The 14,081-nt window shown below is 40.4% G+C and overlaps 1 protein-coding gene across 2 annotated transcripts in view; it reads left to right on the top strand.

Moving 5' to 3' along the window:
* ZNF521 (zinc finger protein 521) overlaps positions 1–14,081 on the top strand; it is a 292,135-nt gene that overhangs the window by 121,529 nt on the left and 156,525 nt on the right. For both annotated transcript variants that reach the window (XM_036245589.1, XM_036245587.1), the window contains exon 4: positions 6,869–10,221. In XM_036245589.1, the coding sequence (XP_036101482.1) occupies positions 6,869–10,221 (3,353 nt within the window). The remainder of the gene's footprint in view (positions 1–6,868; positions 10,222–14,081) is intronic.

Raw genomic sequence — 14,081 nt, 5'->3', positions numbered from 1 at the left:
GGTTAAATAAATGAATGAACAAAATTAGCAATGAAGAACTACTTCAGATTCTGTGTGGTATGAATTCATTTATAAATACAGGACTGCAGAGTAACTACGCAGATCTTCTAACTCAAAATAGTAGCGATAAGACTGAAAACAGATCTGGGAACTCACTCTGATGGTGTCTGTCATTATTAAAGAAAGATAAACGTGTTAAATAATGTAGCATGCTCACAGTCACAGCACTGTAAACAGATGTGCAGTACACGATTGCCAATTATTGAACGCCAAGAGGTTGGTGCTTATCGTTACTTCTATATATATATTTCAAGTGAGCCAAAAGATAGACAAAGTAGAGCCCCCCCACCCCCATAATTGGAAACCACTTTTCCTTCTGTCTGGCTTCAGAAGCACAATGTCTCCATTTCCGTGAGTGAGACGAAGACTGTTCTTTAACTAGTATCACGTCAGCTTTTTCCTCTGATTTGAGAGGTGGAGCTAAGTGAGAACTGCTTAAGAATGCACTGTTTTCTGTTTAATTTGGCTGCAGAAGATGGAATTCATTGAGCTCCGTCTGTTCAAATGAACTTTAAGCAACAGCAAGCAAAACATTTGTGCTTCTCCCTGCACATAGAAAAGTGTCTGGCGAAGGAGACAGGCTGGATATAAAGACCAGGATCACCTAAGGCGGGCAGTGGAGGGGTGATAACAACTTCTTATCTCTTATGTTGGCTCTTCCAAAGTGTTAAAGGATTGTTGGGGAAAGTGAGGCGCTTTTTTATGAGGGAGTATTGAACGGAAAAATAAAACAAAACCAAAAAACCCTGTGAGCTCGGTTATCTGGAATTCATCTTAAGGCTGTGTAAAAAAATGTGCACCACCAATTTCTGCTCTCCACAGCTGCTGCCATTAATCGGTGACCACCCCTTTTCCTCATAACCGAACTGTTAATGCATTTAATTGGTCCTTCCAGAACAATTTGGAATATTGCACAATTTAAAGGCATCTGTGAATTATAAATAATTTTAAGGTTTACATTTCTCTTGAACACCCAGTAAAGAGTATTCATTTTCAAGTAGTTAAATAAGTTATATGACAAAGGAGTGAATTTCATGTGGGCTGTTGATTAAAAAAAAAAAAGAAGTATTTGATAGTTAATAAAGTTGCAGCTTTTCTAAAACTGTTGACGTTTCTATTGAGAATGAAAGGAAGCAATTGTGTCATAATGCATAATGGTTTATTTAGAATGACTCTATCCTTTAGCAATTTAAACAGTTGCTTTAAAATGTATTGTGTACTTTGTTTAGATGATTTGAAATATGTTGTAAAATTGTTACTGTGATGGCACTGAGTCAATATGACAAATATCTCTGTTACCTGGGTATGTTAAACACATTTCAAAATATCATTCTCTTTGAATAATGCCCAACTTCTCTTAGCCTTCATGCACACTGTACATTTCTCTCAGGATTCTCAGTTTATCTTAAGGTAGCTCAGGTAGTTAGAGAATGACATAAGGTCTGTGAACTCTTTTTTGGGGAAGTCCAAATAGCATACTGTCAGAAACAATCATTTGAAAGTAATCTGGAACTTTGCTTTGGTCTTATGTTTGTTCTATATTTTAAAAAAATCACCTACCAAGTGAATTTATTTTGATGTTAAATAATGCAGTGATTGTATTGCTAGTGTTTTAAGGAGAGGAGAGGTAATTTCAAAATTACATACTTGGCTTCAGAATTACATAGCAAAATACTTGTTCCAAGGTTATCTGTCTGTAAAGACCCAAGATTATATTTTATGTATGATAATTTAATACTTTGGAACGTAGCATGGATTTATGGTCCATTAATTTTTAGATCTCACCAACTATTTATCTTTTATATTTTTGATGGCTGAATATACAACTGTGAATGCTTGAGGCATTCTGGATTTCCATTGGGCCAGTTCTTAAAGCTCATGTTCCAGTGGTCCCATTAAAGGAAAAAGATGGTACAGTATGTTTCTCCTATCTACATAGAAGCTTACACATGGAAAGATAAATACACACAACACATATAAATCTTCTTGCTTACATATGCAGCTTTTCTTCCAGCAGTCATAGGTGCACTAGAAACATTCGTTAATTTTTGTAACACCCCAGGGGGTAAGTAACAAGAATTATTATCTTCATACTGCAGGTGAAATACCTAGGTAGGGGCAGATTCAATGACTTGGCCAGGTCACTCTCGAAGTTAGTTATGAAGCTAGAAATAAAACTCCAGACTCTCGACTTTTCATTCTCATTCTGAGTCACTGCAACTCCTGAAAACAGAGGTACCGGACCTGGAGGTATCTGAGCGTCTTTTCCTCATTTGAAAAGTAACCGCTGATGTAAATCCTGTCCCTGTTAAGGAAACCTTGCTGTGTGACACTTGTGCATGATGCTCTGTCCCTGAAGGGCAGTTCAGAGAGCACTCTGCCGTTGCATGGAATGAGCTCAGGTAGCAAAAGGGTATCAGTAAGCCAGCTTCTCACCGGCCCAGACTAGGGAAGAACTAAAAGTGTTGGAAGTGTCCATAACTTCAGAGATTCAGATAATTTCTTTAACATGTACAGTGATTCAATCACTTTGTTACTTTACTTTCTCCTTAATCATTTCAGATCACCCGTATTGTTGGAGTCAGTGTTCTGAAAGCCTTGGGCACTGCCCTCAAGAAGCATGGGCCTTACACCGCGATGTGCCTAATGATACTAAATAAGCATTAGCCTCGCCCCAAATCTTCTTGCACATCCTCTGTTTCTTTTTCTTTGATCTCACACTTTTTTCATTGGCTACTTTGTTGAGACTTGATCACCCACGAATGGCCTGGACCCTCAGCATTTCTCTTCTGCATGGCTGGCTGTCGACCAGAATAGCAGGTCCCTGTTTGTTGGCTGAGCAGTCCTCCCCAGGATGTGCTTGTCTGTCCATCCCCAACAGCGGGGATAAAATCACATCCAGTCTTTGCTGTCTCCTCCTCAGATTGGCACATGAGGGGCCGGTGGCTCCCATCACAAAGGGACTTTGTGCTCTGGTGCCTTTTTGTTCCCCCTGTGAAATACCTTCTTCTAGTATGACTTCACTTTTCGGCGAGTGAGCACTTTCCCCTATAAATATGACGGAACAGGTGTTGCTGTGCCGCTAACTGAGTTTCCAGCTGTCCTCCTCCGACACAGACCCAGCAAAATCTGTTCTTTCATCCCTGTAGGCAGACAAGAGAACCCTCGAGCCTGAGATGGAGGTCTTCCTCGCAGGATATGGTGGTTCTGCTGCCAGAAGATGGTGGGGAAGCCTGGCTGGCTAACAAAGGCAGGCCTTCAGCGGCTGGGTGTAGTTCCAGTTCTGCATCCCCTTTGGCAGGAGCACAGAGGCCGCTGCAGTGTGGCCAGCCAGCAAAATTAGGAAATAAGGACCTCTTTTATTTACTCAGGCTGCTGAATCATGGGCATTCCTGTCTGCTTGGAGAAAAGTCAGGCGGCTCGACTTTCCACGGAAAGTCTCAGGAGTGTTTGAGACTTTCATCTCGGAGTGTTCACACACTTGTTTTAATGTGCTTTATGGAAATGGTGAAACTCAGCAAGTACAGTTGCTGTAGGAAAACATCTGCACGAACTGTGCACACACATTTGCATCTTTAAGTAGACTTTTAGGCCACGGAGCTGGTTTCCAGCAAAGGTTTTTATTTATTTATTTTTGGTTTTTTTTAGTTTTTATTCGGGCTGTAAGAGCTATTCTCTCAGCCCGTGTGAAGTGACTGATTCCAAAAATTAAAATGTAACATGGCTATGTTAAGTACTTTCATTGAAATGCAGAAAACTTGCCCTAGCACAGAAAGACATTCCTGTAAGTAGCACTTAGTAAGGGCCAAAGCGGGGGGCACATTTCAAGTTGATTCAGGAATCGGAGTTGAAAGACTCCTCCATAGTTTCTTCCATATGAAAAAAAACTTGAAATCTATATTAGCCATTTAAACAGTGTTTGCAGCTCGCGTTTTGACTGCTAAACAGCTTAAGTTAATTGGGACGGATAGCTTTCAATGACTTATGTAGACCTCAGAGAATGTTGGCAACACCACCACCACCAAAAAAGTCTTGGGAGGAGAGTCTGATACCCTTAGCGCAGGGACCAACCCCACTGGGAGTTGTGTCAGTGAGTTCCTTGTGTGTTCCTGGGAGAATAGGTCCATTTATAGAACTAGAAAATGAGTTGGGTTTTTTTTTTTTTTACAGTTTAGATCTTTAAAACAGAAATCAACCTTTCATGATACCTTTATTTATTTTTCTAAAAATAGCATTCCCGTTCACACTTCTCACTTCTGCTCAATCTACTCCATTCCAAAGTGTAAGCCTAATGAATTCTGTAGGTGATTTCAGTTACAAAGACGCATCATCTGTGATGATCACTCCTTCTCCCCTGCCCAAAACCAACGAATAGGGACAGGAGAGAGAGAACGGAAGGTTTCCACCTCCCTTGAATCCTGGTTTGAGTAAAACTGATCCTAACCCTCAGCTCACTTGACATGTAGTTGAAATTTACAAGCATAAGTGAACAGTTATGTAATAGGTGTAGTCAGGCATGGCCCACAGACAACAGCCTGATTTAAGCATGGTGTCAGGGATTGCACACTATTTATAATGGTCTGTTGCTCTGTAATTCTTTGTACATTTGTATAATAATATATCATGCCTGGACACAATCTGTAATTTAATAATACATTCAGTTGCTAAATTTTTAGGCTCAATACTTATTTTCTTAGAGTCTAGATGCATGACAAATTCTGATTCACTGTTTTCTTCAACTGTACAAATGAGATGTGTTTGAAAATATTTTTACATGAAACAGCAGGATAAAAACTTAAAAGACAAATGTGAAATGTGGTAGATTTTTACCTAGAATGCTAAGCAAATGTAATTAATTGTAATTTTTTTAAATTAGGGGAAATGTAAAACTTTGGTTTCTTTTAGGGATACCAAACTTAGGTGACTTATGTTTTTTTAAAGGAAAAACTAAAATCAATATTGAGTTTTTTTTATTTTTAAGTTTTTTAAAATTGTTTTTCTATATGTTGGGTGATGAGTTAATCTGCACAAATTCTTTACAATTGACCTATACATTTAAATCACACCCACAATGATCAGACCCTCTCTTAGGCTGGAAGCATGTTGGGTTATAGACTAATATAAATGAGGCTGCAGAATCATGCGGTTTTCAACTTGTATTACGAAGCTTTGTTGCAGTGGGCAGGGATCCAGGAATGGTGTTTAGTTGTTTTCTCAGAGTTAGATGGTTGCCATCTGGCATTGATAGTGAGATGGTGTTGTCATCAGTTTCTAGATGCAGGAAAGGAATGATCCTCATCTGTTTCCTGTGGATAAGCAAGAGGTTGATAATCTAGTAAAATCTTGTTACCTTAAAGAAAGCAGACGTAGAATTTGTTTACATAATGCTCGCCAGTTTCTACTTTTATGTTGATAATATAGCCTGCTAGCGAACTTTAACTTGGAAGAATTTAAAAACTTATTTGATCATATTCTAATGAAATATTAGAATGTCCTAATCATATTCTAATTGAACCTAATATTCTAATATAATCACCAGCTCTGCTCCATGGTCTTTGCTTGTCAGCATTTATGAAAAACCTTGCTCTGTTGGAGAGCAAAAAGCTTTTACAGTTTCTTCTGATCTGGAATGATAGATTGTTTTGAAAAGCAAAAAAAGCGGTCTCACAGTCTATTTGAGGAAGTCTTATTTTCCGTGTGGATGTTAAGAAAGCAAAAGTGAGGGTGCATGGTTGTTAAAAATGTAGTTAAAACCCAACCTAATAGAAGGTAGAGTTACTTTATGGATAACTCACTAAGGTTATATCTGGCTTTCAGTCTTGTTTGTCTTCTCTTTGTTACTCATAAATCTTTTAGCATTTACCATAATCATTTATCACTTTTCCTGTTTCCAGTTTTTCACAAGTCGCTTTGTCTCTGCTCACCTCAAAGTGCAGGTCCTGTTTGGCTAAGGAAGTTCATGCTGCTGAAGCTTTTGCAAAAGGAAGAAATGGTGGGCCACCTCTTGAACTTTCCAAACAAAATACACTATTACAATCTGGCCCTCGTGAAACTCATTTTTTCTTGATCCTGGCTGATCCTAGCTACATGTAATATCTAGCAGTACCCTTCTAACATTTAATAATCCACTTTCTGGCCTATGGTATTCGAATCTTTCAGTTATTGAAGAAATCCTGGTTGTCTTTTATTACACAAGATATAATTATTATTGTGTTTTCCGTCTTCTTTCATGTGCTTACTTTTTAATATTTTTTTGCAGAAAGCAATAAGGTCTGTATCAATAAGAACCCCATAAAAGATTTTGGTCCTCAGAATTTTCTTTTTATATAAAAACAAGCAAAATACAGAGGGAATTTTTATTAAATATTAGACATCTGGGTTGACTGCATTAATTTAAAATCATTCCTGTAATATTTCCTCTTCATTTGGTTCTTCAGATGCTCACCTAATATGCAAATCATTTTAGAATGAATGCAAAAGAAACATTAAATATATTAAAATCTGCATTTTAATAAAATTGTCAATGCATAATATATACCTTGCTTCTAAGGAAGAATGACAAGAAGTAATAAAAGGGTAATTTAGACATAGAACTATTTAATATCTTTTTATATTTTAACCCAGTAAAAAGTAAATGTAGAATAAAATCTTTGGGCTCAGAACTGAAAGTGTTCCACTCAGATATTTTCCTCCATTTTTGCTGAATGGTTCTAGATGGTCCAACTGCGCACTTGTTGAAATGACACAATACACCCATTCTTGAATTCTCAACATGTAAAATGAAATGTTCCATCGCTTCTCATTGCAGATGGAGTGGATATTGAGGATGATCCCACCTGCTCTTGGCCAGCTTCCTCACCCTCTAGCAAGGACCAGACTTCCCCTAGCCATGGAGAGGGCTGCGATTTTGGAGAGGAAGAAGGTGGCCCTGGACTCCCGTATCCATGTCAGTTCTGTGACAAGTCGTTTAGCCGCCTCAGCTACCTAAAGCACCATGAGCAGAGTCACAGTGACAAACTGCCTTTCAAATGCACCTATTGCAGTAGGCTGTTCAAACACAAGCGGAGCCGAGATCGCCACATCAAACTCCACACGGGGGACAAGAAGTACCACTGCAGCGAATGCGATGCTGCGTTCTCCAGAAGTGATCACTTGAAGATCCACTTAAAGACTCACACTTCCAACAAGCCATATAAATGTGCCATTTGTCGCCGTGGGTTCCTGTCTTCTAGTTCCTTACACGGACACATGCAGGTTCACGAGAGAAACAAGGACGGTTCCCAGTCCGGGTCCAGGATGGAGGACTGGAAGATGAAGGACACTCAGAAGTGCAGTCAGTGCGAGGAAGGCTTTGATTTCCCGGAAGACCTCCAGAAGCACATTGCAGAGTGCCACCCCGAATGCTCCCCGAACGAGGACCGAGCGGCCCTCCAGTGTGTCTACTGCCACGAGCTCTTTGTAGAGGAGACCTCCCTCCTGAGCCACATGGAGCAGATGCACAGCGGGGAGAAGAAGAACTCGTGCAGCATTTGCTCTGAGAGTTTTCACACAGTGGAGGAACTGTACAGCCACATGGATAGCCACCAGCAACCGGAGTCCTGCAATCACAGCAACAGCCCTTCCCTGGTCACCGTGGGCTATACCTCCGTGTCCAGCACAACTCCAGATTCCAACCTTTCAGTGGACAGCTCAACGATGGTGGAAGCTGCCCCGCCAATCCCAAAGAGTCGAGGGAGGAAGCGGGCTGCTCAGCAAACCCCCGACATGACCGTTGCCTCAAGTAAACAAGCAAAAGTTACCTACAGCTGTATTTACTGCAACAAGCAGTTATTTTCCAGTCTAGCCGTTCTGCAGATTCACCTGAAAACTATGCATTTAGATAAGCCAGAACAGGCCCATATTTGTCAGTATTGCTTGGAGGTATTGCCCTCACTCTATAATCTAAATGAACATCTTAAGCAAGTGCATGAAGCTCAGGACCCAGGTCTGATTGTTTCTGCCATGCCCGCCATAGTCTACCAGTGCAACTTCTGCTCTGAAGTTGTCAATGACCTCAACACTCTTCAGGAACACATACGATGTTCTCACGGATTTGCTAACCCCGTAGCGAAAGATAGCAATGCATTCTTTTGTCCCCATTGCTACATGGGGTTTCTCACTGACTCTTCCCTTGAAGAGCATATAAGACAGGTCCATTGTGACCTCAGTGGCTCCCGATTTGGGTCTCCAGTGCTTGGGACTCCAAAAGAACCAGTAGTAGAAGTGTATTCTTGTTCCTATTGTACAAATTCTCCAATATTCAACAGTGTTCTTAAACTGAACAAACATATCAAAGAGAACCATAAAAACATTCCCTTGGCCCTGAATTATATTCACAATGGGAAGAAATCCAGGGCCTTGAGCCCCCTATCTCCTGTGGCCATAGAGCAGACGTCTCTTAAGATGATGCAGGCCGTGGGAGGTGCACCTGCGCGTCCGGCCGGAGAATACATCTGTAATCAGTGTGGTGCTAAGTACACATCCCTAGACAGCTTTCAGACTCACCTAAAAACTCATCTCGACACTGTGCTTCCGAAATTGACCTGCCCTCAATGCAACAAGGAATTCCCCAACCAAGAATCCTTGCTGAAGCACGTTACCATTCATTTCATGATCACCTCGACGTATTACATCTGCGAGAGTTGCGATAAACAGTTCACATCCGTGGACGACCTTCAGAAACACCTGCTGGACATGCACACCTTTGTCTTCTTCCGCTGCACCCTCTGCCAAGAAGTTTTTGACTCCAAAGTCTCCATTCAACTCCACTTGGCAGTGAAGCACAGTAATGAAAAGAAAGTGTACAGATGCACCTCTTGCAACTGGGACTTCCGCAATGAGACCGACTTGCAGCTCCATGTGAAACACAACCACCTGGAAAACCAAGGGAAAGTGCACAAGTGCATTTTCTGCGGCGAGTCCTTTGGCACCGAGGTGGAGCTCCAGTGCCACATCACCACTCACAGTAAGAAATACAACTGCAAGTTCTGCAGCAAAGCCTTCCATGCCATCATTTTGCTGGAGAAACACTTGCGGGAGAAGCACTGTGTGTTTGAAACCAAGACTCCCAACTGTGGAACCAATGGGGCTTCGGAGCAAGTGCAGAAGGAGGAGGTGGAGCTGCAGACCTTGCTGACCAACAGCCAGGAGTCCCACAACAGTCACGATGGGAGCGAAGAAGATGTGGACACCTCGGAGCCCATGTACGGGTGCGACATCTGTGGGGCAGCGTACACGATGGAAACTCTGCTGCAGAACCACCAGCTCCGAGACCACAACATCAGACCCGGAGAGAGTGCCATTGTGAAGAAGAAAGCCGAGCTCATTAAAGGGAATTACAAGTGTAATGTGTGCTCTCGAACCTTCTTCTCTGAGAACGGCCTCCGTGAACATATGCAGACGCACCTGGGCCCCGTCAAGCACTACATGTGCCCTATTTGTGGAGAGCGGTTTCCCTCCCTCTTAACTCTTACTGAACACAAAGTCACACATAGTAAGAGTCTCGATACGGGAAACTGCCGGATTTGCAAGATGCCTCTCCAGAGTGAGGAGGAGTTTTTGGAGCATTGCCAAATGCACCCTGACTTGAGGAATTCCCTGACGGGATTCCGCTGTGTGGTCTGCATGCAGACAGTGACCTCCACCTTAGAACTCAAAATTCATGGGACATTCCACATGCAAAAGACAGGGAATGGGTCCGCAGTCCAGACCACAGGGCGTGGCCAGCACGTCCAAAAACTGTACAAGTGCGCATCTTGCCTCAAAGAATTCCGTTCCAAGCAAGATCTGGTGAAACTTGATATCAATGGCCTGCCATATGGTCTGTGTGCTGGCTGTGTGAATCTCAGTAAGAGCAGTAGCCCAGGCATCAACATCCCTCCCGGCACCAACAGACCAGGCTTGGGCCAGAATGAGAGTCTGAGTGCCATCGAGGGTAAAGGCAAGGCAGGGGGACTGAAGACTCGCTGCTCTAGCTGCAACGTTAAGTTTGAGTCTGAAAGTGAACTCCAGAACCACATCCAAACGGTCCACCGAGAGCTCGTGCCAGACAGCAACAGCACACAGCTGAAAACTCCGCAAGTCTCGCCAATGCCCAGAATCAGTCCCTCCCAGTCGGATGAGGTAACTTGCCTTTTTAATGTTTGCTATTTAACCTCCTCCAGAAACTGTCCCCACTTTATGTTTATCCTTTCCTCAGCTTTATTTATTATCCTGTGCCAAGAGATGCTTAGATTGAAATGCGATGGGTTTTTTTCCCCCCATAGCCATTAGCTAGCAATTACTTGCTTCTTGATAAGCAGTATTTTGGCTTGAATGGTGCAAAATAGGACTAATTCCAGTCTCCCTAGGATATTGTCTTCACTATGACTGAAGAGACCAGTGCTCATGCCAACACCACTGAGATCTGGAATCTCAGCATAGTTTCACTGCAAGTTGAAATCCCCAGCTATGACTTGTGTGTATGGTAGGGGGATAATGACATATAAGTAAGATACTATGAGCCAGCATGCTGGCTTACAGTAAATTAAAAAGTATATATATTTGTGGATAACAAATTGGGTAGGGGTGGCTTTGCAATATCATGTTGTCAACACTCACTGTTTCTTTTTGTCTTCTGCAAGATAATGTCAAAATATTTTCACAACAGGATTTTTAAAGCTGACCTACATTTATTAAGCACCATGTGCCCAACCGTTTAAAAGGTGCTGCTACCCCTGCATCTATACTCTCAATCTGGGTTTCGGTTCTCAAATTAATGTGTTTTTTTGTTTTTGTTTTCCCTTAGTGTCAGAGTAGTTTCATGTTTTCTTTGCTCGAGTGAATACAAGAAACAAGTTAATGTATGATGAACTGGTTTTAGAAGTCAACATTCCTCGAAGCTGAGTGGAGGATGGCTCATTTTATTATAATTTCTTTACACTTTATCACCTGGTTTCAAGTGGCTCTTTCCACTTCCCTACCTGTCTCTATCTGGAGATCCATCCAAATCTCAGGGAGATCCGTCTCCCTTCAGTTTGAGGTCACTGCATTTTCCTTATCTTGTCTCTGCACTCACACCCTCTCGGGGGCCCCCTGCATCCCCCCTGCAGATAGCCATCAGTCACCTGGCAGGGGAGAGCTGCGAAGACCAGGACAGAGCCCGTCCTTGTGAAATGCGGCATCTGTGTGACAGGCACAGTCCCAAACTTTGAAGCTGCTTTTTCTTCTTGCTTCAAGTAATCTGCACCTTTTTCTCATTTAAATAAATGAAATCCTTTCAAACTGATGAGGACAGGGAGAAGAACCTGGTTTTGATAGTGGTCCATGGCTCATGTATTGGATCAAATTGTTTCTTTTGAAATAAATATTAGTAGTTACAACCATTTGAGTTATTGTTTCCAAATTTTATTTCAAAAATGTTTAAACCTATAGACAAGTTAAAGGAATAACATAGTGAACGTGTGTGTGTGTGTTTGTATATCTATATCACAGATGCAGATATGAATATTTTGTCACATTTCTCTCTCTCTCTGTTTACAATCTTTTTTATTAATTTGAGCCGCATGAAAGTAAGTTGCAGATATGATATCTCCCAGAATAAGGACATTTTTCTATTTAACTGTAATATCATTAGCTAAAGCAATTAACTAAATCAGCTAAAGAAATTAAATAAATCCATACTATCATCTATAAGAAGTTCATGTTCAAATTTCCCAATTATGCCCCAAATGTTTTATTTTTAAAATGCTTTTGAACAAGAATTCTTAAAAAACATTTATGCAGAAAATTACTTCTCTTTTAAAAAATATTTGCTATGCTTAACATGTAGAGTTTTTATACTCATGTTTAATTTAAGTCGTGTATAAAATTGATTTAATATGAATCTATTTGTGTGTGTGTGTGTGTGAGAGAGAGAGAGAGAGAGAGAGAGAGAGAGAGAGACTGATGATACGTGTGCATTTACAATGAAGCCTAACCTAGACCTTGTGTCTAGTAGATTGTTTATGGAAAGGCACATACCCATTTCTTCTTTACTATTCATGCTGTATGTTTTCTGATATTTCCAAATTGCTCTATATTTTGATACCATTTGAGGTGAAATATTTTTAAAATGGAGGAAGACATATGTATAGTCTTTAACATATTAATTTCATTAGAGTTGAAGAGAAGAATTTATCTTTAAGAGATGGGTGGAGTCTCTAATTATCCCTGAAATCTTAATGATAATTATAGAGCTTAACTACATCCTGCACTTACGTACAACAATATGTAAAATATGTTGTACTTTAACATAAGTACTTTTTAATTTTAATTCTTACATTAGAGTTTTTACAGTACCTAGCTACTGAGGGTTAAAAATGACTATACAGAAGGGAACCTTCTTATTCAACTTAATTAATAAAAGCTTGTAGCAATGTCCTTAATCAACCAAATATTAGGATTTAGCTATTTCCTTTGTGCCTCAAAAGTTCACTAATTTGTTTAACATTTTCATTATTGTCACCAGTTTTTTTTTTATTGTACTATTTGTTATAAAATTTTATATGCTCACATTCTGATACTGTCTATGGTTAAAAATGTATAGTAGAACATATTATTTGAACTTGACACAGAATGTTACTTAAACACATGTGAAGTTTTACAAAAAGAAGCCTAAAAATAATGTGTCCACAGGAAAACCTCATATAATAAATATTAATTTATTCACATTCATTGTTAGCTAAATTCAGCTTTTGTGATTTCTCATGAGGATCTTGTGAAATTTTCACCAGCACAGGTAAAAGAGAAGTTATTACATTTAATTTTGGCCAAAAGATAGGTATGCCATGTGGGAATACATTTTATCACAAAAAGAAGTATGGCGTATATGTCTAGTGATTTAGATGTCCTAGATAGGAATTGGACTTAGCAATGTAGGTGGTATTTTCATCTCTTCTTACTGAGGACTGAGCCTTCAGAAGAGAAAAGAAGACCATGGGAAATAATGAAATCCAGATACATAGATATTGTGAAGAATGAGATTAGATTTTTCTGAACTGTGAATTTAGGATCACATGAGGATACTGGTAGACACTGGAATGTATCTTTCAAAGACTGAAAAGTATGTTATTTGGTTGAGACTAGATTACCATTTAAAAGGGATTTAGATGTAGTATAGGGGAGGGTAAATACTGTATAAACTCCTCATACAACCCACGGAGTGGATGAAAGACAAGGCATGTGACATTTAAGGATACTAGTAGGTACCTGTGATGTAAAGAGATACTAGGAATTGGAGACAAAGGATCTGAATTTGAACCCCTTTTTTGCATAATGTTTTCTAAGTTTCTGAAAATTGTTTTCTTTCTGCACAAATCCTATGATTATTCATGTAAATTTGCTATGGAGAGTTTGTTTTGGATAAAATTTGGTGGGGGGACTGTTCATGTCCCTTTGCTCCTCAAAGGTTGAGTATCATAAATTTGTACATAACCTACATTAATAATCTGAGATAGAAAGAAAGCTGGCCATCAGCATTTTCACACACAAGCACCTCACAGAGTTACTGACATTTACTGTGTGTTGAATAAATATTAGATCTTTTTCTGGAGTTCATTGACACTGGCCTGGCTATCTGGTCAGGTGCTACACATCTGGACCTCCAAATGTTGTCTCATGATGATATTGGAAGCATGTGCCCTTCTGCTCCCATTTCTCCAGGACCCTTTCTAGCCACATTTCCCCAAGGAAATATTTACTCACATTTCAGTGCACACCATCCCCACCAGGTCTATTGACGTTGCTCTTGCAGGGTCATCGGTGACCTCCTGGTTGCTAGACGCGTGTGCAGTGCCACAGAATCAGAGCTAGCAGGGACAGTGCAGGTCACCTGATTAAGCTACCTTATTTTACAGATGACAAAACAGGCCCAGGTAAATTGAGATCTGTCTAAACAGCTAGTAGGGGGTAGACAAGAAGCTCTGAGCATCCAGGTCTCTAACTCTGGGTTCCAACTCTTCATA

Source organism: Molossus molossus, unplaced genomic scaffold (assembly GCF_014108415.1).
Source record: "Molossus molossus isolate mMolMol1 unplaced genomic scaffold, mMolMol1.p scaffold_m16_p_6, whole genome shotgun sequence".
Lineage (NCBI taxonomy): Eukaryota > Metazoa > Chordata > Mammalia > Chiroptera > Molossidae > Molossus > Molossus molossus.
Note: the sequence above shows the minus strand (reverse complement) of the source record. Positions and strands in the feature narration are given on the sequence as shown.